The 26,457-nt window shown below is 36.1% G+C and overlaps 1 protein-coding gene and 1 long non-coding RNA gene across 4 annotated transcripts in view; one reads left to right on the top strand and one right to left on the bottom strand.

The window, feature by feature from the left end:
- Window positions 1-21,293, bottom strand: part of Spdl1 (spindle apparatus coiled-coil protein 1) — a 28,695-nt gene extending 7,402 nt beyond the window's left edge. The window contains exons 1-10 of one of the 3 annotated variants that reach the window (XM_005376307.2): window positions 21,078-21,293; window positions 16,810-16,988; window positions 13,228-13,404; window positions 11,343-11,537; window positions 10,646-10,795; window positions 10,450-10,548; window positions 10,256-10,366; window positions 8,810-8,950; window positions 5,675-5,778; window positions 4,950-5,137 (exon numbers count right to left, since the gene is read on the bottom strand). In XM_005376307.2, the coding sequence (XP_005376364.1) occupies window positions 4,950-5,137; window positions 5,675-5,778; window positions 8,810-8,950; window positions 10,256-10,366; window positions 10,450-10,548; window positions 10,646-10,795; window positions 11,343-11,537; window positions 13,228-13,404; window positions 16,810-16,968 (1,324 nt within the window). In that variant the 5' untranslated portion in view covers window positions 16,969-16,988; window positions 21,078-21,293. Of the gene's footprint in view, window positions 1-4,949; window positions 5,138-5,674; window positions 5,779-8,809; window positions 8,951-10,255; window positions 10,367-10,449; window positions 10,549-10,645; window positions 10,796-11,342; window positions 11,538-13,227; window positions 13,405-16,809; window positions 16,992-21,077 lie in introns of all 3 variants that reach the window. The other 2 variants (XM_005376306.2, XM_005376308.2) reach the window with 2 other exon arrangements.
- On the top strand, window positions 21,121-26,200 carry LOC102014216. Its single transcript, XR_001231743.1, has 3 exons — window positions 21,121-21,201; window positions 25,341-25,422; window positions 26,050-26,200. It is a non-coding gene; the product is annotated as an uncharacterized LOC102014216 (long non-coding RNA).
- The last annotated feature ends 257 nt before the right edge of the window (window positions 26,201-26,457 follow it).

Below are 26,457 nucleotides of genomic sequence, written 5' to 3'. Positions count from 1 at the left end.
ATAAATGAAAACAGGATATTCTGTCCAAATGAAAGCAGGAGGAGCTATGCTTATATCAGATAAAATAGGCTTCAAATAAAAAACTACAGAGACAAGGCCATTACAGAATGATAAAGAGGGTTGGTATAACCAGAGGATATATGGTAACAATCATAAAGATATATGTACCCAACATCAGACCACCTGAATAACTAAAGCAAATGCTATTAAAAATAAAGAGATACATAGATAGCATTACAAAAACAGCAGGGGAACTCAGCACTCTACTTCCAGCAATGGAAGACCATTTAGAGAGAAAATAAGGAAATATCAGATTTAATCCATACTCCAGACAAAATAGAACAAACAGATATTTCAGGGCATCTCACCCAACAGCTGCATAATTCACACTCTTCATAACCACACACAGAACATTCTCCAGGATAGGGATGTTAGGCCACAAAGCAGGTCTTAACAGCAACAACAAAAGACATCAAAACTGAATTTATATCAAGTACCTCTTCTGACCACAATGATATAAAACTAGAAATTGATAAGCAAACATTGGAATGGGTATAAACACACGGAAATTAAACAATATGCTTATGAACAACCAATAGATCAACGAGAAAATTAAAAGAAATTTCAAATTTTCTTTCACAAATGAAAATGGAAGCACAACATGGAAGACTTCTAGGATGCAGTGAAACCAGTCCTAAAATAGAGAATGTTTAAAGTGATAAAAGCCTGCATCAAAAAGGTATCAATGCTGCATTTTAAGAAACCAAAAAAATAAGAGAAAACCTCCAAAATTAGAGGAAAAAAATCATAAAGATCAGAGCACAAATAACTGAAACAGAGATTAACAAAGTAAGAAAGAGAAATTAAACAGAGTTGTTTTATAAAAAGATAAAGTGAACAAACCTTTAGCCAGATTTGAAAATAAAATAAGAGATGAAATGGGAGACATGAAAACTGATACCACAGAAATACAAAAAATAAGAAAATAATATGAACAAATATATACCATTTACTGGAGGAAAAACCTGGAGGAAACAAATTTCTGGATACCTATATTCTACCAAGACTGAATCAAGAAGAAAGAAAATGTGAATGGACCAATAATGAGATTTAAGCAGTAATAAAAACTCTTCCATCAAAGAAAAGTCCAGACCCTGATGGCTCCACTACTGAATTCTACAAAATATTTAAAAAACTGAGACTAATTTTCATGAAATAGTTGAAATAACTGAAAATTAAGAGAATTTTTCCAAGCTAATTCTACAAGGCAAACATCACCCTGATATCAACACAAGACAAGGATACAACAAAAAAAGCTAAGGTCAGCACTCCTGATGAATACAGATGCAAAAATTATCCACAAAACACAAGTACACAGAACCCAGCAGCACTTCAAAATGATTATTCATCATGTTCAAGCGGGACTCACCCTAGGATCTAAGGATGGTTTCACATACACAAATCAATAAATATGATGCAACATGTTAACAGGACAAAAAGCATCATTTCAACAGCTACAGGAAAAGCATTTGACAAAATTCAATATCCCTTTATGATAAAACTCTTCAAAAATTACACATAGAAGAAACATACTTCAATTTTTTTATTTTATGGGAAAAAGGTAAAACAAAATTTCATAACAAAATAATAGGAGAATAACAATAGTTAATATATTACATGATGTTATCTTTAAAGTAGTTGCTCAGGGTATAAGATATGGGCATAAAAATTTCTCCAGTCCATATTAGCACAAACCTTCCTTTTTAATGAACTAAGTGACAGTACAACTGACTTGTATGTTCTCCCTGTTCCCTACTGTCCTTTCCCCTTTCACCCACCCTAGTTCCTTTTTCCTTTTGAACAACTTCTTCCCATTTCACAATATCTATTGTACAATTTAAACCTTATTTACTCTTTCAGTTTCTTATTTACTCTTTCAGTTTCTTATACTAGGGAGACAATACATTGTTTACACTTGTGAGTATTATTTCTTTTACTTATGTTTATGGTCTCCAGTTGCATCCATTTACCTATGAAAGTCTCAAGTTCATCCTTCTTTATGTCTGAGTAGTACTCCATTGTATAAAAATACATCTTTTTTATCCATTCCTCAGTTGAACATACCTCAATTTAAAAAGGTCATGTACAATAAACACATAAACACCACACAGGTAAAAGTTAAAAGCATTTCCCCCTACAATCTGAATAAGATAAAAATACCTACTTTTATTACTAATGAACATAGTACTAGAAGTCCTAGCCAGGGCAGGAAATAAAAGGCAGCCAGTGTGGAAAGGAAGAAGTCAAATTGTACTTGTTTGCAGATAACATGATCCTATATACAGAAAATGCTTAAAATTCCACTTAAAAACTGTTAGCCATAATAAATGAGTACAGTAAACCTATAGGATAAAAAAACCAATATACAAATGTCAGTAGTGTTTCTATGAGATAATAGCAAACTATGTGAAGAAGAAATCAGAAAAGTAATGCCTTTCATAATTACTAGCCAAAAAATAAAAAAAAATTTTAAAAAACCCTGAAAACAAAAAGCCTACAAATAAATTTAACCAAGGCTGTGAAAGACTATCTACAATGAAAATTATAAAATACTGGTAAAAACTGAAGACAGAAAACCATGGAAAGCTATTTCATGTTCATATATGGGAAGAATTAACTGAAAAAGCATTCTACAAATCAACCCAATCTCTATCAAAATTACAGTGTTACGTTCCTAAAATAGAAAAACAATGCTACAATTTATGTAAACCGCAGAAGACTGAATAACCAAAGAAATGTACAACAAAAACAACAAAACTGGAAGCATAACACTACTTGCAACATGTTAACAAAATATACTGCAAAGCAGTACTAATCAAAATGGCACATTTTTAGCATAAATACAGATTATAGACTGGTGGAACTGAGTAGATTTTTTGACAAAACAGTCAAATACATAACAAAGAAAAGACAATCTCTTCAATAAATAGTGCTGGAGAAACTGGATCTACATGCAACAGGGTAAAATTACACCTGGCCTCATCATATACAAAAATCAACTCAAAATTATGGGACTTAAATACAAGATCCAAAACTATGCCACTACTAAAGAAAACATAAGGGAAATACTACTACAGTAAATCTAGTCTGGATGAGGATTTTTTAGATAAATTCTCAAAAGCATGAGCAACAGAAGCAAAAAAAAGCACATGGGATTACATCAAACTAAAAGACTTGGCAATAGAAACAGGAATGAAGAGAATCTATAGATTGAAGAACCTACAGATAGAGAAAATATTTGTGAATTATATATATGACAACATGTTAATACATAGTGTCTATAAAGAACCCAAAAAACTCAACAGCAAAAAAATAAAAACCCTAAGTAATATGATTAAAAGTTCAAAAAAGACCTAGAATAGACATTTCTCCAAAGAAGACATACAAATGGCCATCAGGTTTACGGAAAAAGTACTCTAGACACTAGGAAAATGTAAATCAAAACCACAATGGAGTATTACTTGATTCCATTAGAATGGCTACTATCCAAAACAACAAAAATAACAAATGTTGATGATGATATGGAGAACGGGAAACTCCTCTACACTATTAGTGGGAAAGCAAGTTCATAGTCATTATGTAAAACAGTTTGAAGTTCCTTGAAAAATTAAAAATGAACTAGCATATGAGCCAGCAACTGCCCCACTGGGTAGATCAGAGATCTATCCAAAAGAAATCAGTAAGTTGAAGAAATGGTTGCATTCCCACAATTATTGAAACACTGAATAATGAATACAATAGACAGATATGGATCAGCTTAAATGTCCATTAATAGATTAATTGACAAAGAAAATGTACACATACACAATATGATGCAGCCATAAAAAGCATGAAATCCTATCATGGTGACAATTTGGATAAACCTGGAGAACCTAGGTTAAGTGAAATAAGTCAGTCACAAACAAATAAACATTATGTGATCTCACTCATGTATGGACGCTATAAAGCTGACTATAAAGTTGAGAGTAGAACAGAAATTACCAGAGCCTGCTAAGAACTGGGGGAAGTGGATAAGGAGAGAGACTGGTCAATAGGTGAAGCGTTAGACAGGAAGGAAGAATGGAAGTTCTGGTCCTTTACTACACAGCACGGTGACGAGATTTCATGCTTTTTATAGCCTACTGCGTATACACAATAAGCCACTGCACATTTCAAATAGGGAGAAGAGAGGATTTTCAGCATTCTCAAACCAAAGAAACGGTAAACGTTTAAGGTAATGGATACAGTAATCACCTTGATTTGATCATTATATAAAGTACACATGTATGGAAACATCACATTGTATCCAATAAACATGTCCAATCACTGTCAATAAAAAAACAGAAATCCCAATGTTTAGTTGGGAACATGGGCCCTGACGGACAAAATTGCATTTTCTCAGCCCTTTCTGTAGCAGATGAGGCCACATGACTGAATTCTGCCACAGGATGGCGACAGGCCTACGACAAATAAGAAGCCTGAATCTTGACATTATTGAGTTGGTCCTGAAATGCCTTCTCCAGGTTTTCATTAGGAGAAGTAAGTATTTAAACTCAAGTTAAATTTTCTGTAAATATTCCTAACTAATATACATTCTAACATTAGCTACGTCAACAAAATTTAATTCTCTGGTATGAAAATGTACTCTTACATGGAAAAGTCTCACATGTTAAGTTTCTACCATAGAGCATGAAGAACATATCCAAATATAATAATTGTATTCACTCATTTAATATGATGCAACACCCAGATCTCTGAATTTTCCTACTCATTTTGCAGCAGTAAATTTCCTTTAGCTATGGATACACAACCATAAATTAGTTTGTAAGGAAATTTACTAAAAAAGCACAGCAAAAAAATACTGATATAATTTAGCTACTTAAGATTTAAAATACATGAAATATACATACCTTCAGGTTCATACTTCAGCTTTAATTCATCTACTTTAGCTCTTAGTTTCATATTTTCACTTTCTGAAAGCTGGAGGCGTCTCTCATTTGCAAAAAGTTTTCGCTCAATTTCCAGGGCTCGCTGGCTCTCAAACAGTGCTTTCATTCGCTGTATGGACAATTCTCCTTTGGTGCTCTCATTTTCTTTGCTACCATAGTAATAAAGGAGAATCAAGAGATATTAAAATAATATATAATGCAAATAAACGTAGCATTTCAAAGTATACTTGAAAACTTAATTTAAAATGGTCTTCCGGGTTTTTAGTAACAAAGAAACAATGTTTAACAATAGCATCCAAAAAAATCCATGTTCTTTAAAGGAAAAGGACAACGGGAGAAAATATTCTTATCCAAATTTATTGATGCATAAATTTCTGTCAGTTTTAAATTGTGTTATTTATTCTTAAAAAACCTGGATTATAAGAATATTTTTCATATTGAAGTTCTCTTTACTGATCTAGAAAGTTAAAAGCAAAGAAATAGAGATTATTCACTAAAAGTCGTTCTTCAATAATCAGAAATTAGTACATTTTGCATAAAACTCAGAACATACCACACAAAGATAATTTTACTGACTTTCTTTTTTGGAAATTTGACAATTCAAAAAAAAATTGTAGCCATTAACGCTACTTATTTTAAGCATGTGAAAAGTCTTTATCTTTCCATCTACCCACTCAGACACTTACTTTAAGTTATCAAGTTTTAGCTGAAGTAAATCTGTATAATAGGTTTTGTCTTCTAGAACACCAGAGTTGCCTGGTATGGAAGGCTTAGATTCCATACACAAGTTCTAAAGAAAGCAAAAATGTTTGTTATTTAAGGTACATAACAAATTGGGTAACTGTATATTTATTAACAGCAGCTACTATTTGTTAAACACCACATGGTGAGGCAGGCATTCTGTTAAGAACTACCCACTAATTCCTTTGCCTTCTGCAGGAGGTAAAACAACCCAGCATTCCTCTCTTACAGTTAAGGCAAGTGGATCAAGGTGCCATAGGCAAGCAAACTGAGAAAAGCTAATGTGAACCCATGTCTAACTCTAAAGCTATGCTTTCAACCATCCCTAAGTCTTATGGTTTCCTTTCTTGGCTTTAGAATGAAAGCAACAAGTGCTTGCTAGAGTGAATTCTAGACTTTATGACAAAGCTGTAAAATTGAAAAATGTGAAAGAGAATGGAGATTCTCAAAATTACTTTTGGTATCTACTTTCCAGATACTAGTGTAAACTATTCATTTCTCTAGGGAAAAAGAAAATCTGTTTAAAAGTTATAATTTCTGAGGCTGTAGGTTAAAAAAAAATCTCTTGATTTAAGAGTATAACTTCTAAATTATAGCGTTGAGCCCATCTGTGGACCAAATATCTGCCAAATAACACACTACAAATTCAACCAAAATTTCAACAGGTTTTATAAGAGATAGAAATAAAATAATATGATTTGACCAATTTTGCATGCTTATATCTGATAATCCGAACAACTAATTTGAAGACAACAATATGCAATAAAACAGCCATTGTTGAATTCCTACCATCTTGTTTAGTGAAGTTCTGCATCATTTCTAATTTTTTTTTAATTATTACTTTTTATTCTCTTTAATTATTTGATCAATCCTGCACTCTTACATCTGGCAATCTGAGCAACTTCATTGAAGATAACAGTATGTAATGTAACAACCATTGTTAATTTCTATCATATTATTTTGAAATCCTGTATCGTTTTCATTGTTTCTGCTTTATTTTGTTTTTGTTTTTGTTGTTGTCATTTTGTTATTATTTTTTCTCATTAAGAAAGAAATAAAGTACTATGAATGTAAAATCTTATAATACACTACAATCTACAATGTCAGAGAGATTATTAAATTTTACAAAACTTTTGTCCTTTGTAAAATTTAACCTTTCACTAGGAGGTTAGTGAGAAGATATCGATGTTCCCCATAGGAATTTAAATGTATACATTTAAAAATTTATAAATGTACGGCAATCCTAATAAAAATACCAATAAAATTCTCTGATGCTAGACAAGTTGTTCATAGCGAAAAGGAAATAGCAAGAATAGTTAGGAAAACAGTAAAAAAGAAAAGCCATGGTGGGGGAATAGCCTTATAAGTGATACATACTATGAAATCTGCATCAGTCAATAAAATATACTACCAAACATGCATCAGTTATGCACAAACAGACAGACTAATAGGAAAGAACAGAAGATATAGAAATAGACCCAAGTATATACAGAAACTTGATATATGGTAAACCTGGCATCTCAAACCACTGTGGCCAAGATTTAGTAACTGATGACAGTCTCAAAGTGTCTCCTCACCTTATACTTAATAATATAAGTATAAAGGGAAAAGTTGTAACTTGATGCTATAAAAACCTGGGAGATACAACCTGCAACAATGAAATTTAATATTGCCAGTAATGGCAGACACTACGTGCCACCTAATTACGATGCACTGAAAAAGGTACATTACTCTAGTAGCACTGTCAGAAACAGTCGCAATCTAAACACATCAGAAAAACTCAAAATGAATTATTTATAAAAGTAACTGGCTATACTCTTCAAAAATCTCAAGCTCATGAAACATGAAGACTGAAGAATGATCCAGATTAGGAAAGACTGAAGAGACTTGACACTTAATCACAGTATGTTATCATGGACTAAATCCTAGGATAGAACGCATTTGTTTCTTATTTTACTATAAAGGTTATTAGTGGTAGTTGGCAAAATGTAGTTAATAGTATGAATCAACTCATGTCTACGTTAATTTCCTGATTTTGATTACTTGGTTATGTAAGAGAATATTCTTCAATAAAACTGAGGTAATTAGGGTTAAAAAGACATCCTGTTTGTGACTTATTCAAATGTTTACAAAATATATATATATACTGAGAGATACAGAGAAAGTAATAAAGCAAATGTAGCAAAACTGACAATTGGGGAGCTCTGGGTGAAAGGTAAATAGGAATCCTTTTACTTCTTTTCTAGAAGGGTAAATTTATTTTAAAAAATAACAAATTTAAAGTTTATAAAAGCCTTCTATGAATTCTAGTAGAACTGGTTTTAGTTAAAGTGTTGGAAGTGACTAAGCTCCATTATACAATGGAAATAGATACTGTTGAAACATAACCAGTTATTGATAACATACAAGAGGAAGAAATCCTAGTGACATAATGTTAAGTGGAAACAAAAGAATATATACCGTATGCTTACATTTTTATGAAGCCCAACAGTACTTACTCATGTAATGCTGACTGATACAAAGTTAGGTGCCAGCACTCATTTAAAAGTGACATAGAACCTTTCTGTAGTGCTAGAAATATTTTATACACCATGATTTGAATGGTAATTACAAGAGGTATACATGTCCTAAATTTATTGAATTGTAAATTAAAGGTATAGGTACTTACAATAATCTGATAATAATAGTAACAAAAATGGGATGGGTTGGTTGGCAGTAAAAGAAGCACTAGTCAAAAATATTGAAAAGCAAAAGGAGATTAGAAAAAAATAAATATCAGGTCAATTGGTTTGGGAACTGAAAGTTAATTACATAACAAAGAAAGCTATTTAGGTTCAAAATATTAAGAAATTCAAATCATAGAAGGGAAAAAAATGGAAGCAAAGCTTTTCTAAATGGGAAGGGAAAAAAGGATTGAAGGGAGGGCATGGAGATGGGAAAAAAAGACTGAAGACATACTATGTACAGTACAAATTCCCTATGTTGAATGTGATCATTATGTATGGCAAATATGTACCAGTAAAAATGAAAAAGAAATTGAAATCAAGATGTGACTGCATGTTTAAAGATGTTATATATACCTTAAATTTCTCCAGATTTCTAATTTCACCTAAAAGATGTTTTATTTCACCATTCTTCTGCTCCAACATGGCAAACAACCGTTCCTGTTGTTCAAATTCAGTCTGAGATCCTTTCATCTGTAGTAACGTGGAAATTTGCAGCTAGAACCCCAACACCAATAAAATTGAGTGAGATTCTTAGAAGCATTTTCTTGGTACATGTCATATTTTATATTATCTGGAAGTGATTTTGGAAACTAAAATTTAGCTATTTCTAGTCTAATTATTTGAAAACCTACATATCAATAAGTCTTATTGTAGGTAAAACTTTGCATACGTATTTTGAACACTTAATAATGACATAGTCTTTAACATGATTACTCGTGTTCTTGCGAAACATAAAATTAAACTGTATGGCTATGGCCTGGAACTATGTTATTTAACTGGTAAATCAGTTAAAGACTGGTCGAAGACTGTCTACGACTCATCCCTTGTTGACATTTATTAAAGATCTGATGCGGTTTCTCAAAATTCAGCACGGGAAATTAAGCTACCGCCAGTCACAAACGTGAGGTTCACAAATGACAAGGATGGGAAGCCCCATGCATGCATTTTACTACTCTAACACTAGAAAAGTTGTGAGCCAGGTGCTATCTATCACCTGTTTCTTAGATGAGGTAACTGATGCTCTCAAAAGTTAAATACATGCCTAAGTCACATGGCTAGTAAGTGAGAGGTCTGTGGTTCAACCAAGTTCATAGGATTTCCAAATTTAATGAGTGATCTTTCCCATTTCTTTGGTAAAATACCACCCTGAATAAAAAGAAAGCAGCTTTCTAGTCTTCTAAATACCACCTTAGGAGAATCAAGCACAAGAAATCAGGATTCTAAGGACAGGCCCATCCCCGAAATCTTTACTGCCACAAGTTTTCTGATACCTCTTATTTGCCATGAATAATGCCCAACATAATCTTTAAATGAAAAGGGGCTATATGTTTAACTTTAGGATCTTAAAAAAAAAGATCTTGAATAGTCTCAGTTTCAGTCTAAAATAAGTCCTCATGAGAGAAGAAAGAAAAGTGAGAGAGCTGGATTCAGTTGGAGTAGGAACCCTAGATCTGTGATCAGGATGACACCAGGCTAAAGCTAAGAGACAAACTTTTAAATGTTTTTCTCTATTCACAAAGAAAGATTTATACCTCCCTAGGAAGGTTAATGAGTAACTGTTAAACTAATCAGTAGTTACTAAACATACTACTATCTTTCCAAGATTATTTTTTAAAAACATAAAAGGATTTTTGATCAATTTAAAAATATTGATTTTTTTTTTAAAATCATGAGTTCCAGAAATGATTATCCAAGTATACCCCTTAAAGGAAAAGATGCTTTCTTTGCTATATCTGTACATGAAATGCCAATACTGCACAAAGTAGGTTTAGTAAGCTTTTAATAGTGATAACGCTATACCTTCATTCTTTGCATCTGTTCTCTATTAAATGCATTTTGCTTCTTTAGTGACTGATACTTGACTTTCATACTTATAAGCTGGCGTTCCATTGCTGCCCTTCGATCTTCCACCTGGAAAGGAGCATGTTTAATTGTTTTCACAGTAGATAAAACATCAACTTAATCAGTTCTGCCATTAGAACACTTGTAAGTACCTCTGCAAACAAAGAGTTGCCTTTACTATTGGGATCCAAGGCTTGCTGGAGTGCCTGATTCAGCTGCACCTGAAGATCTTGATTTTCTACACGAGCTTTCTAAATTCAAAAGAAAACAATTTAGCTAATAGAGATTAGATAAGCAAGAAAAATTTTATTAGGAACTGGAAACACGATATTACTGTAATCATAATACCTGTAAGGCATTGTAGTAAGAAACTGCTTCTTTCTCCCGTTCTTCTTTCTCTTCCTTAAGTTGGTTAACCTGGCGCATTAAGTTATTACTGAGACTTTCTAGTTGTTCCTGTCTGTACCGCCTTTCATTCACTTCTTCTGTGAGGGTGGTCTATTCAACAGGAATTGAAAAGGAGAAAATTATCTTCTTTCACTTATCAGTCTCTCAGTTTATCTGAGCAGTAGCTCAAACCCCAAACTAAAACTAAGGAACTACTTAAAGGTTGTCAGGTGCATGTTAAAATTTTTTTAACTACTGAATTTTCCATCAGGGAAATTAAAAAGCTCTAACAATTGACTTTCTTTCCGATGAATTTAATGCTTTAGTTTTTAATCACCCACAGCCGGAAATAAAAATCTACATTTGCATGAATTTCAACCACTGTGCTCACATTTTGTGTTGAGCTTTTATGACACAAGCTAGCATCAGAGTAAATGCCTCTAAATCCTTCTAGAGATTTCATTAATCTAAATGTAAAGTCTGCTTGCATAATCCAGCAACCTAAAGCTACTTTATTAAGCAATCCACCTAAAAATTCTATAAATCACTTTTTAATTAGATCAAAGTTAGGTTAAAAATGTTTCAGCCTTCAAGCCAGTTCGTAAGCATCACAAAAATGGAAAAAGTATGAAAAGGAAACACATGCTATAAAAATTACCTTCGTACTTGACATTTCAGTCAGCTCAATCTGAAGAGCCAGCATCTCTGAAGACATGCTTTCATGTACACGCTCAGACATTATCCGTATTTCCTCTGATTTATGAGCCAGGAGTTCCTTCTGGTGATCTACTTTATGCTTCAATTGCTTTTCACTAAGCCTCGCTTCATCTAACTCCGCTTTCAGTTTTTCTAACTAAGGTGAAAAGAAAAATTTACAATCTTATAAATCAAAAGGTATTTTCTTTCTGAAAAACACTAAGTGACCCAAACTTAGTGTAGGATGACTACTAGAGTGTTCTATTTGGCCAAAGCTAGGCATCTTTTAACAGATAGTCATTCATTCTATTCTGTCTTATAAATACAGAAATATTCCATACCAGTAATCAGAGTAAGCCTGGATCCTAGAAACAACATGAAGTCAGAGTTGCTGACCAATCAGGTGCTGTGTGAAGAATGTGGTAGTTGTCTATGGGAGAGATTGTGTTTACACTAGAGGGGCACCAGTCTAGATCGAGATTTTGAAGGTCTATTGACTGATGTATTATATATGAGGAATAAGATATACTGGCTAAAACTCCAAATATTTGACACAAGATGGTTGAAAACATCAGTAAGACAGTATTTTAATTGATTTACTCTCTGCTCTACCAAAAAAGCCATCTCTATAACTGGCCTTGCCTCAGTACCTCAATATTCCTCGTAATGACAAATACTGCTAAGCGGAAAATAACATCGGGGGAAGAGACTACACCATACCAGTCATCAGTCTCCCAGATCAGATTAGTTTCAGGCCAGCTGGATTACTGTCTGTCAGAGTCATGCAGGATGACTCTATACAAAAGTATTAGTCAGGGTTGTTTTACTGCATATTTTTAAAAACCCAGCTCAAACATTCAGTTTCATTGATAGCACTACTTAAAATGGGAACACATTTAAAAAGAGTTAATTTAACGAAAAATGAGGTAATGGTATATGCAGTACACAGACGTGGAAACATCTTAGAAGATGCTACACAAAAACTTAAAATTAGGAGACAGGCTTCTGAGAAAACAGGAAAAAGGTCAAGCATATTTTGGTAGAGGTCTAGAAAAGTCTGCACTCTACACAAAAACAAGCCATCATAAAAGATCTGGAATCCCTAAAGCAATCTAAAGGCACTAGATATCTGGGGGTGCTAAAAGGGAACGGGCAGTCGTTGAACTGTTATTATCTGTTTTGCACTTATGCTTGAAATGGAGCCAGGATGTACTAGGTATCGCTGGACTAAGTACAGAGACTCAGTAACACAGGCTCCGGAGCTGGCCAGCCTCAATTCAAACGTGACTGACAATTCCTAGCTCTCTTATTTTGTCCAGTTTACTCAATCTGTTTAAATACTGGCTTTCTCACCTGGTACATGAAGGTAATAATGGTACTTCCCTTACTAAGTACTGTGAGAACTGGGTCATATGTTTTTCTTCAATAAACAAACTACAAAATATTAATTCTAATGTACATCAATTTATAAAAGAGCTACTACTGGTTTGTTCTGCAGAATTACAAAGTGCATCACCAGCTCAGTAAAGACTAGGGGTTAGTCTTTCTGCAAAGGGACTGACATACTGCGTACTCTAAGGAGGCTATGCTGGTCAAGGAACCAACTCGAGTACAAATATCCAGTTAACAAATTAAATGATTGTAGGTTATTAGAAGGCTATAACTTATAGAAGTCCGTAAGTAAACTCTTATTTCTTCAAGCTCTCACTTCCAACATTACCACGATAGTGAATTTAATCTTGGCTATTTTGCATAGATGCTGCTGAAGAAAATTTTCATAGCCTAACAATTCACAAGTGGCTACATAAACATGGGATACTTTGACTCTGAAATATAGATATCCAAACCTTATTTTTTATTTCATTCATTTCTTGTCCATGGCTTCTACTCAACTGCTCTTCTAGTTGCTCCAGCTGTACTTTCTGCTGTTGTTTAATAGCTTCACATTCACAGTTCAAACTTTCTAACATTCGACTCTTGAGTTCAACCTCTCTCTGAAGAGCGTATTTTTCTTGTTCATAATTCTGAAAATAGATTCATTTACAATTCAATTACATAAAAATTACTTAGAGCCATTAAATATAATCAGTTCTTACCTTTAATTGTTTCATTCTATTTCTACATTTGCTCCTTTCCATGTAACAACCACATGTTAAATGTGGAATAACTTCATAGCTAATTAGCCTTAGTGAAGCCCTAAGGCATTCTGTGAGACTAGAGTAGTCTCAAAACACTCAAGCTGAAGTGAATACAGGTTTTGTCCCAGAAAAGGTTCGAGGTTACCACTTTCTAATCGATGGTCTCTGGTACGCTAGCAGCCAACTGGGAAGGAGAAATGAGGTAGTGGGAAGCATCTTCTGGATTCCAGAAACTGCAAATCTCACACTGACCAGTACCATAAGGTACTTGCTCTGGGCTGGAATATCAACTGCCATGGCAGTGCATCTTATCTCATACTGATCAAAAACTAGGCATTTGACTCAATACTAGGAAAATAAGTTACTTTTTAGTTTGGTAAACAGAATCTTGTCAAATATGGAGTCCACTTGAAAGAGATCTAGAAAAAGTAAAGAGACTTTCAGAAGCAAAAATAAAGAGACTTGTCCTAGAGATGACAGTCTTACAGAGACATTCAACCTTTTATCCTTCCATCCACTGTCCAAATATTTATTAAGAACCTAGCAAATATGCCAGGTGATAGAAACTCAGTTATAAATAAAACATGGTGCCTGGTCTCAAGGAGAGCAGTCTAAAGGAGCAAACAAACACACAATTCAGCAATAAAATACCTCATAGTGATTGGTACCAAGGGTAAGCACAGAAGCAGAGTACGTTTACAGAAGGAAGTGATTTTAAAGTAGCACTGGCACATGGGCCTAGATGTCATGTCTTCTGATGCATAAAATATAACACAATGAGTAACTGTTTAATAGGTCAGATTGGGGTTTCTAAGGTTCAGTACAGGGTCATATATCATTTCCATCTTATCTGCAGGGGATACATTCTAAGAGCCCTCTGGATGCCTGAAACATCATAAAATACCACACCCTATATATACTGCAAATTTTTTGTACATAGCTATCTTTAATAAAGTTTAATTTTATATTAGGCATAGTAAGATACTAATATCACAACAAATAATAAAATAAAACAATTACAATAATATATTATTAATAAGCTCTATGAATGTGATCTCTTAAAATATCTTCTTACACTAAAGTTACCTTTCTTATGATGATGCATGCCTGTATCCCCAGCACTCTGGGAAGTTGAAGCAGGAGGACGTCAAGTTAAGCCCACATAGCACAACTGAGTGACTTAGAGACCCAGTCTCAAGATAAAAAAAATTTTAAAAGGGCTGCGGACGCAGCTTAGTGTAAAGACCGTGTTCAATGCCTAGTACCACAAAAAAAGTCCACCCTAGAGATATAGTAAGTAAAAACTGCTCCATGGCATGTCAATGTACCAAGTGATCTCTGCTAGGGGAGAGAAAGGAAGTGAAAAGATTTATTAGCACTTAAATTTTCCTAGTTTGATAGTGAAATGCTGCACTTATAGCTCTGAAAAAAATGAAGAAATAGTAGAATGGATGAAGAGAAGAAGTAGTGAATTAGAGTTTACTTTTAGGACACAGTCATCTGAGAACTATTTACAAAATGACTACCAGGATGATAAAGTGCTGAGACAAAGGTATCAAAAGTGTTTTCACTTACTTATAGGGACATTTAGAGATAAAAAGGCATTAGTTTAAACTCCTTCACCAAGTTTTACAAAGTAAGATAAAACAAAATTCAATTAAATTAGAGAAAAAGACCTAACACATATACATTATTCCCCCCCCAAGCCTTTGTATTTTAAAAGGCAGAAAAAGCATTAATTGTTGAACTAACACATAACTCTGATGAGTTATTTATTAAAACAAGTGTAACATGGTTTAATTTGCTACTGTTAGACCTGTCATCTTTGCTTTTGTGACTTGGTATTGAGCTCTTTGTGAAGAGTGGCATTACATGGAAAAACAAAGGCTATCACTGGTTATTTTTACTTGCTGTACTTACAATGCTGAGATTTAAGTTTAAATATACTACTATTTACTACATTAAACACATTTATTCATTTTTTAGAATGTATTTGTGTGCCAGGCATTAGGAATACAGTAGTAAGCAAAGAAAAACAAAAAACAAAGACCCTCTACTTTTATGGAACTTATGATTCTGGAAATGGTAAGTACCACTTCACAGAATTAAGAGTGAATGATAAAAACTTTAAATTACATTGTCAGGGTGGGCCTCTTTGCTAAGGTGACATTTAACTGAAACCTGAGGGCTGAGCACTCAATCCATGAAGAATGGAGAAAAAAATAATTCAGTAGGAGGAAACAGCCAGTGTAATGCTCATAAAGCAGGATTAGTCTAGCCAAGGATAAAGGAAAGTAGTCCAACAAGAGGTAAAAGGTTTAGGCAAAGCCAGTGTGGTGGTACAGACTTACAATTCCTGCTACTTCAGAGGCTGTCAAGGAGAGCCTGTGCGACTCAGCAAGGCCCTATCTCAGCCACAACAAGAAAAGGTTTGGGATGTAATGCAATGGTAGAGCATTTGACTACTACTAGAAGGGCCTTGGATTTAATCCCCAGTGATGTTTAAAATAGAAGAATCAGGCAGAGATCAAATTGCACATGGATGTACAAATCCAAAGAGCTCAGATTTGGTTGTACATATAACTGGTTTTTAGCAAGGAGGTGACATGATCTTTTATGTAGTCTTCCAGCACAACTTGGCTTGGCTACCAAGTTTACAATGAATTGATGAATGGCAAGGATGGAAGCAGGCAACCTGGTTAGAAGACTAAAATATTACTCTAGTAGAAAACTGATGGTGGCCTGGACTAGAATAGCTATAGCTTAGATAGATATTCTATAGGTCAAACCTTTAGAATTTATTGATCTGAAAAACTGTAGATGTCTTAAATGTGAGATTTCTAGATTTTTGGCTCAAGTAAATAGATGACTGCTATTCTATTTACTAAAGAAGTGAGAAAGGCGTGTTTGATTAGTGGAAAGGATTCTACTCCTTTTATGTCAAGTTTGAGATATCCATTAAGACAGATGAACACTTAAATTTAGACTTCAGGGGAGGTTTAAGGGGTTGAGTCACTGAGAACTCTGAAATAAGAGAAAACACCTAGGTGAATGTGGAGAAAATGAATCTGAAAGTAAATGTGGTAAAGGGAGCAATCATAAGTTGATTTTTCAAACTCAAGAACACACTGCGTTAGCAATACTGGGAATTCATTTACTTCATTCTACTAATGGAGATAGGAATTAGATGGGAATAAGAGCTTCAGAAAAGAATAAAATAATAATTGCCAGACAAAACAAATCTTCAACAGCTACGCATGTCCCTGTAAACAGAGGTATCCACAGTCCTACCTCGGTCATGGCCATCATTTCATTCCGGTATTTATCCAATTGATTCTGCAGTTCATTCTGGCTCTCCAGCAGTTGTAAACCGTACTGTGCAGCTGTTAGTCGCTCTTTTTCAGCCTCTTTAAGCTTGCTTCGAAGATCTGCAATTATATCCGCCTCCATGTTCTTTTCCTACTTTTAGCCTACTATAGATAAATAAATTTGAGCTTACAGAAAAATTCCATGCAATTATATCAAATAAAAAGAAACATATATTCAATACTCCTGCCATACAAAAACACAATATTAAGATTTTCTTCCACACTTGCAAGTGCTCAAATCTGTGTTCCCACTCTAAGAGCAAGAATTGATCTGAACATTTTGTTACTTGATTTGTGTTCAAATCAGAGTACATTCACTTTCCTTCTAAGAAATTCACCATCAAGAAACAATTTGGTTGTGTGCTAAGTGTCCATGAATGCTAAGGTAGGGTTGGTCTCATAATTGGGCCATTACCTACACAACTGAAATTAAGAGAAGAATGAAATAAATCAATGCCACGACTTAGAGTATAAAAAGACAACTTTACAAAGACTCAAAAGGTAAATGAAGCAAAGACTATTACAACTAATTTTTACAAGTGTTACCCATCCACATATGTTGAATTTGCTTTATTGAAGAGTCTCACTAGTATTTTCCTAGATATGCTTAAGAGACATGTAAAACAGAAACCACATTCAAAGTACTCAAAGGACCTTGTTTTCATTCGAGATTTTCAAGTTAAAGCTTCAGCATTACACATAAGACCACTCTAACTCAAACTCACTCATCTTCCTTTCTTATTGGCCTCTTTTCTCTTAAGCCAAACTGAAACTCAGCTTTGCCTTCAAAAGGCACCAGGCCATTACTATGGTATTTCTTCACATCTCAAGTCAATGAAGTTATGCTTTCAAGTGTTTCTTGAATGCCTTACCTGCTAGGCTCCATTCTGAGCATTTCAGGTTCTTTAAAAAATAAAACTGACAAAAACTTCCTCCTTCACGTAACTTACCTTCCAGGAAAGGAAGACAAAGAGTAAGCAACAACATATTAATGAAATACATTAGAAAATGGAAATTAAAAAACAGCAACAGAACAGGGTAAAATAACTCAAAACAGATGGGTAGTTCAATCAGGAGTCAGAGGTGAGAGAATTAGCTATGCATTTTTTTAGGATAAGAATGCTCCAGGCAGATGGGAAACCCTAAGGTAGAAGTGAACTAGAATTTAGGTCAGAGATAAAAGGAGGAGTGGTATGTGGTCGTGGTGGTGAATGCCTATAATCCCAACACCAGGGAGGCTGAGGCAGGTGGATTGCTGTGAGTTCAAGTCAGCCTGGTCTACAAAGTGAGTTCAAGGCCAGCCTAAACTACATAGTGAGACCCTGTCTCAAACAAAACAAAACAAACAAAACAAAAGGCATGTGGGGGGCAGATCAGCTCACTATAAGCAATGCGTGGTTTCTACTTTGTATAAAATAAAAGGTCACTCCAAAGTTTGGAGTAGAGGATCTGACCAAAATTAAAATGATCATTTCCCTGTTGTGATAGTTAGGAGGAAACAAACTTTGAAGCAGAGATCATTTGAGACAATGTCTCAGATAAGGGTGGCAGCTTAGTAGACAGGAAGAAATGGCTAGATTCTGCACATATTTTTTAAGGTGAACCCAAAATGATTTTTCTGGCAGAAGGAATGTGGCATGTGTGAGAAAGGAAAAGAATTTAAAATGCCTCCAAAACTTCTGCCCTCAGCAATGAGTAGAATGGAGTTGCCCTTCAGTTGAGGCATTTATGTAAAGCATGTTTTAAGGAGAAAAAAAATCGAACTTCGTATTTTGTGCATGAAAGATATCAAGTAGGGAGTTAAAGTATGAGGAGAGAGGTCTAGGGTAAGTCCTATCATCTGAGGATGAGAAGTATTAAAGAGAAGAGGACCAAGAACTGAGCCCTGTCTGGACATGGGAACAAAGACAGCAAAATATGCCCAGGAGTTACCAGTGAAGGAGGAAGAAAATTGAGTATGTGCTGTCCTGGAAGCCAATAAAGTTTAAGAAAATAGGAGTGGTCAATCATCCCAAATGCTCCTGCTAAGTCAAATTAGATCAGAACTATGAATTGCCCAATGGATTTCAATACATGGTCACCCCAAGAAAGGTTCTGACAGAAAGGTGGGGTGAAGGCATGACTGGAATGGGTTTGAGGGAGAATGGCAAGAGATGAGAGGCACAGCATATACAGTTTAGCTGCAAAGAGCAGATAGATGGAGCTGTAGCTAGAAAAGTAGAGGCAGGTTTTCCTTGGATTTTTAAATTTTAAGATGGAAATATTGACAACATGTTTGTAACCATGAGATAAATCCAAAAGAAAAACTGATGATGTAGGAGACTCTTGAGAACTACAACAGTGACATCCCTGATTAAAGACAAGGAAATCTAATGTACAGGGAGTGAAACACGGGTATTTCATCCAAAGTAAGAAAAAGCAAAGCATCCAAGTACAAATGCTCATAACTAGGTAGAGTGGTGGAAAAATGTTTAAATGACTGTCTAAATATTTCAACTTATCACTGACTTAGGAACAAACGTGAGAGAGGAGATACAGGAGTTTAGGAGAGAAAAAAAAAAAGGTACTAGTTTATCCAGGCCTTGTATTTACTGTTTTAAAACACAAGATTCAAAAAAAATTTTTTGAGCCTGCACACTATGGAGCCAAACAACTGTTCCATGGTTAGTAACTTCTGAGTATTTACCACTTGCCAAGCCAAGTGTGACAAATACACTACCTCATTTAATTCTCTTGATAAACCTAAATTTAAAGAATACCATCATTTCCATCTACCAAAGCAAAAATGGAGTTAACCTAAAGGCATATCACAGGGGAATATGTAAAAACACCCCAACATCAGTTCTTATTCATTCAGAAGATTTACTTGAATTTCTGTTGTTGTCAGATACTGTGCTAGTGCTGAAGAAATCACGGTGACTCGAACACTAGACAATAATATCACTGTCTTCCTGAATCTTAGTCTATTAATAGAAAGGTATTAAATCAAATAATTGACTTGTAAAGTTATAAGTGTGAAAAGACCAAAGGGGAGAGATTTATAGTGCAATCTGAGGCTATAAAATGGGGGAAACGTCCTAATCTAGTGGGATTAGAGGGTGGGACAGGGTAGAAAAGAACACGGACAAGAGGGGTTTCCCTGCAAAGATCTAAAAGATGAAAAAGAGTCAGTCTATCAACCTGCAAAGAGAGACAGCAACAGCTTAACAAGTAGAGCAGTACGTGCCATACACTGTGCACAGAGCTCTGCAGACATGATTTTATGCAATCTTTTCAACAACCTTGCAAGGTAGAAAGTACATCCCCCATTTTAGTACGTGCAATCTTAAGGAGGCACAGAAAGATTAACACATGCAGGCTTATCAGCTACTAAGAGGCTAAATGAGATGGAACCAACCCCTAGTGCTCCAATCACTTTCTGTCCTTCCTCTCAAAGCACAGCATATATAAAGCATATAAAAGACCGGAAGCTCTGTTAGTCAATCTGCCTCAGTTCTTATCCTACCTCCACCACTCACTGGCTGCATCAATTTTAACAAGTTATTTAACGTTTTGTTTCATCACCTTTAAAGCAAGGAGGGCAACAGCATCTAACAGAGTTGTGGAGAATAGTAAAGCTGACAACTGATGCCAAGTACTGTACCTAGGCCAGAATCCGACACAGGGTGGGGCAGCTGTGTCCAACAGAAATATAACGCGAGTCACATACGTAATTTACAATTTCCTAAGTGTCACAGTAAACGAAATAAACACATGAAAAAGTAAGTCTTAATTTATTTAGCCCTAACGAATCCAAAATATAATTTTGATCCGTAATCATTACAAAAATTGAGACTCTACTTTTTGGATACTGTCTTTAAATTCGGTTTGAATTTCACATTTGCGGCATTTAATTTTGGCCGCCGCAGGGCCCAGGGGCTACCGTACTGGACGACGCAGACCTTGGTAATCACTGCGAGGCTCAAGCAGCTAACTATATTTATCCAGAATCCCGGAAAGCAGCCAGAAGGTCCATCTCGAGACTGAGGCCGGCAAGGAAGCCGACTTCTAAGAATTAAGAGTTCCGGGAGGGAAAGTTCCGACTAATGATCCACTGAGACCCAGGCCCCAGGTTTACTTAGGCCCCGCTCAACCCCGCCCTCCTCCACCCATCCTCTCCACAACCACCCCTACCAGGCCTTTAGCCCTCACCTCTTTCCTCACTCCTTCCTCTAGCTGCTGCAGCCTGTGGGTCCAGGTGAGAGCTCAGGACGGCCACATTCACTAACCCTACCTCACCAAAGAAACATCCTCCCATTCATTCCGAGAGTCTCCGGTAAGCGCCAGGGCTTTTTGAATGCAGTTCCCGCGAGAACTAGCACTTCTCACGAGACACTCCGCCCCAGCGTCTCTTAGAAGAAAAACACTGAAACCCGCCTCTGGAGTGCCCCGCCTAGGACAGGGACTGCGCACGCGCAATTGAAGAGCTCTAGGTTTGGCGCAAGCGTAGATCGGGTTGCCTGGTTCTAGTTTACTGAGGCTTGTTTTCTTGGGCGTTTTCTAGTTGGGGTTTTGTTTGTTGTTTACAATAGGGCTCTGTGGAGGAACAGTGTCAGTAGGTCAGCGAGTACAGGATCGCCATCGATCGGTGCCATTGTATCCGCCTTGTCCACCCTGCCATGAGTTTGGCCGGCGTGCTCTCTGAAGGCGCTTCCCTCTGGTGGCTGACGATTCCCGGAGCCCGAATCGGTGACAGTACCTAAAAGCCTTATGTGGCAGAATCACAGTTACCGTTACGGGACAGAATGACAGTTATTATGGCACTTTGTGTGTGTGTACGTTGTACCAGTACAGTGCTTTTACCAGAATCATCTCATGAAAGCCCAAAAGCTCTAAGAGATGGACATCAGGACCCCTCCTTTTCTACAGAGGAAAACAAAACCCCAAGAAGAAAAATGACTTGTCCTAGTGATAGCTATAGAATTTGAACTAATGCAGTCTGGTTCTAGAGTCCAGGCTCTTGAGGGCATGTGTGTTTAGTATTTTGTAAGCCTGATGTCTGTTCAAGCAGTCAGAAAAAGTAATAGGTAACAGTCAGCTAACACAGCCCTAGCAACTGGCATGTGGATCCTATTCTGCGCCCATCTTGCTTGCCTATTTGAGGACTTGGTACTAGCTCTTTGCTTGTTCATTATCAAGTTTTTCTTCTCTGTTGGATCTTCCTTAGCAATAGATAAACGTGCTATAATGACTTCCATTGCAAAAAAAATACTAACTTCTCTAACCCCAGTCAGCCATGGCTCCATTTACTTGCTTCAATTTATTAAAAGAATATGTGGGAGAAAATGCACTCACTCAACCAAGCGCGATGGCGCAGGCCTGTACTTCCAGCACTCAGGAGGCTGAGGCAGGAGGATCGTTGCGAGTTAGAGACCAGCCTGGGATACAAAGCGAGCTCAAGGCCAGCCTGAACTGCATAACGAGACGCTGTCTCAAAAAAATAAAATAAACAAACAAAAAAGAAAATGCACGCACTGTCTCCATTTACTTACCTTTATTCTCCCTCCTTTACTTCAAATGGAGTTTAGTCTCAACCAATACAGTGAAATGGTTCTTGTCAAGGTCACCAGTGATTTTGTTGTCCTTGTGGCTGAGGATTGAACTAAGAGCCATGCAGATGCTAACGATATGCTCTACCACTGAACTACATCCACTGCCCACCATGACTTTTATCTTGCAAAATCCACTGGTCCATATTTAGTCCTTTCTTTGCCTGACACTTGCAGTGTTGATAATTCTGAGTTTTTAGTTTATGTCTAGGGATACCGCATTCTTCTTGATTTCTTCTTCTTAGTTGCTTGACAGAGATAACCAGATTGTAAAGGATTTCTCTGGGTCTTAAGCAACAGTGATGCCTTCAAGCAGACCTACCTGGGGCTGAAATGAGCCAGATGTTCATTCACTTGTAATCACCTCCATGCTTCAGATAAATAAAGGAAATTCAGTTTTTCCTTTCATTTAGCAAAGATTCCTCAATTCAGGGGTCAGGAAGACATCTAACCTAGGCCAGTCATTACCAGCTAAAATTAGATAAACTAAAATCTGAATTTTTTTCTCCTTTGTCACAAAAGAAGGAAAATCCTACATTGTCATTCACGTTTCTTCCAATTCTGTTTTTTTTTTTTTAGAATGGCCCCTCTTTAAAGTATACTTTTGTAATATGTAATAATTATACTCCTTTGGAGAATTGGCACATACATATATCCCATTTTGGTGATTTTTATTACCTCTCCAATTATCCCCATCCTCCTTTCACAGACCTTTTCTCCATCTCCACAGGGTCTCCCTGTTTCCTACCATCTTTCTTTTATTTTACTCTTTAAAATATTGTATTTTGGGTCCATCAAAGAAACCATGTAGCTACTTTCTGTGTCTGATTTAGTTCACATACACACACACCCATACATATCATTAGTTGAGTGATCACTATACTCTAGGCATAGTGGAAGGAACTTAAGGGTGTGATAAACTGTACTATCTGGGAGATGTTCCAGCATTAGTAGAGGATTAAAAACAAATGTATATAACTATAAGGTTATATATAAATACCATCTGGACAGTATATGCCCTATGCTAAAGGAATTATGTGAAGGGAGAGGTCTATTTTGTCTAGATATTCCTTTAGAACTTCGCAGTTCAGTAACCACTTCAGGTAGAGCTTTGAAAGTAGTTCAGGTAGAGCTTTGAAGGATTGCAGCACTAAGGGGGAGCACATTCAAGAGAAGAGGACAGCAGCAGCTAAGTCACAGAAGATACCCATATCATAATTGCTGAATAAGACTTAAAGGAGGTCATTGTTTGTGCTAGGTTCCTTTATTGGGCCAAATAAGCTAGCCCAATATGGAATAACTCATGGTAAATACCAAATAAATAACTGAACCTTCATTTCTGCACCTGAGCTTCAGGCAGTTGTAGGCGGCCAGCTGATTCAAATCAAACACGATGTTGAGCTATAATCTATCAAGCTGTCTTTGTGCCTCAGTTTTGTTTTCTATCCATACCTACTGCTTGGTCAGTTTCTGGGAGGAGCTCTTTGAATCTCTTCTCATTCTAAGGACTGATTTAAGAATTGAAAGTCAATACTAATTAAGATCTTTAAGTTTGTTGTAATTGTCTTTTTGACATAATTAAGCTCATTCTTTAGGAATAGTCTGAATATGGTGCTGTTGATACTATCACTAAGATCTAGATGTCATAAATGAAATGAAATCTAGATTATTTCTTTTTCTTAAGTTAACTTATCATTTTCATTCACGGTTCAAGGTGTAGATCCCCATATCCAAATGATGTCCTCATACCATACTCTAAATACCAAAAGGTCAAAAGAACAAAACAAAACTCACCTTACACCTGTCATTTTTAATTTACATAATAAGAAATGGGACAATACTTCCTCACACAATAATGGTACACCAGACATGGGAAGGGACTCTAAATATTGAGAGACAACAACAAAAATCCACCATGACCCCCCATTATGATTTCTAATATTGTAGCTCTTCAAAACTGGGATAGATTGTTATAGTGCATTTGTCATCTTTCCTTTGTTGTGACTGTTTTAGTCTTTTTAGTTATGAGAAATGGTGCAGAAAGGAGTGTTGATTTGAAATGAAAGGCTGTATTTATTTTGACACAAATTTAATAATTATTTTTGGTACAAGTCATGAAGACTTTCTGTAAGCAGGTAGCTCAGAGTTTAGTAGAAGAGGCATTTATCAAACAATAAATTCTTGCTGAGAAGATGGCGTAGATTTTTTTTCCCTCACATTTAGTAGAGTTATAAGCTAGTCTTTGTTGAGCTCTAGCAAAAACAAGTTCAGGATATTGTTACACAGAGTCTGAAAATAAGAAGTGAATCAATTAATAAAGTCCCATGATTCCTATGACATGATAGGGGATAAAGTTTTGAAAATTACACTGAATGTTGTCGTCACTGAGGCTTGTGCAATGGCTGAGACGGAGAAGAGACTTCGGGAGAGAGAAGACATTTGGAATTTGGAATTGACCCAAACCATGGAATAGGAAGAGAATAAGGTCCCTTTGGCAAGAGGAATAAAACAGCCATCTATGAAGAGACAAGAAACTAAATTGACACAACTTCCACTCTGGTGTTTAGATATCAGAATCAGTACTTATATAAGGCAGATTTGAATGCCTAATAGTAATAATGATAACGAATCTAGTCTGTAGTTTCTCCTGGGTCTGCAATGTTAGCACCACCTTTACCTCTTAATGAGACCTATTTCTATATTATTTTTCACCCTAAATAGTTGAAGTCCTCACCTGGAACAAAGGTGTACCATCCCAGTATGGGGAACATTTATTGGTTAATTTCCCAGCATCAATGTCTTCCTTTTATCTTGCCAAAAGCATTATATTACTATTTGAATAATTCATCTTTCCTTTAATTTTCAGCTACATGGAGACTTTACAATTGATTCTACTCTTCAGCTCTAGGATACTGACATCTTGGCTATAGTCCTTGGTTTGAAGATGAGTATGTGATTAAATTTAAACCAATGAAATTTTTTCACTGTAACTCCTGGGAAAATGGATTTTGTTAATTCCCTCTGTTATGGACCAAACTGTATCCTTACAAATTGAAATGTGAAGCCCTAAGTCCCAGTAGGAGTATATTTGTAACTGGGCCTTTGTGTTAAGTTGGATTTTCAACTTGATTGGCTTGGTAGCCACCCAGGGGACTATAAAGAACACTTCTAGATGTGTTTGTGTCGGTCATGGAGGTGTGACCTTGGTGTCTATATCAAGGGTGCTCCCTTGTCTCTTCTGCCCTGGCTCTATTCCCCGGCTTTCCTTCCTTGCTGCCATGAACTAAGCAACTTTATCCTGCTGCGCCCTTCTGCTATGATGTTTCTGTCTTGGAGCCAACCAACTATGGACTGAATCCTCTGAGACTATAAGCCAAAATAAGTCTCTCTTTCTTTAAACTATAGGTGCCAGGTATTATCAATCAGAAAGCTGAACAGTACAGCCTTTAAGGTTAAATATGGTCATAAGTGTGGGGCCCGAACTGATATCAGTAGTGTCCTTATATTAAGAGGAAGAGACACAATCTCTCTCTCTCTCTCTCTCTCTCTCTCTCTCTCTCTCTCTCTCTCTCCAGTGTACACACAAAGGAAGACTATATGAGGACATAGCAGGAAGGGAAGGCAAATGGTCTGCAACAAAAGGAGGAAGACCTCACCAGAAAACAACCCTGATGATACGTGGTCTTGGACTTCCAGCCTCCAAAACTGTGAGAAAATAAATACAGTATGTTGTTAAGCCACCCAGTGTGATATTTTGTTGTGGTTACCTGAACAGACTACCCATCCCCTGTAGTTAAACTTTGTAGCCTAGTGCCTCCAGCTGCCATCTTGGGCTTATGGAGGAAAAGTCAGCTTGAGAATGGAATCAAAAGTAAAGGTGACAAATAGGGAGGGAGAAGACAGTCTTTATCATCCCACTTGAGCCCAGTATTCAGCCTTTCATGATGCTAGAGATATTCCTGTACTGTTTAGCTACTGCTCAG

This window comes from Chinchilla lanigera, unplaced genomic scaffold, assembly GCF_000276665.1.
Source record: "Chinchilla lanigera isolate Chin_1 unplaced genomic scaffold, ChiLan1.0 scaffold00007, whole genome shotgun sequence".
Classification (NCBI taxonomy): domain Eukaryota; kingdom Metazoa; phylum Chordata; class Mammalia; order Rodentia; family Chinchillidae; genus Chinchilla; species Chinchilla lanigera.
The sequence above is the reverse complement of the archived record's forward strand: the minus strand, read 5'-3'. Positions and strand labels throughout refer to the sequence as shown.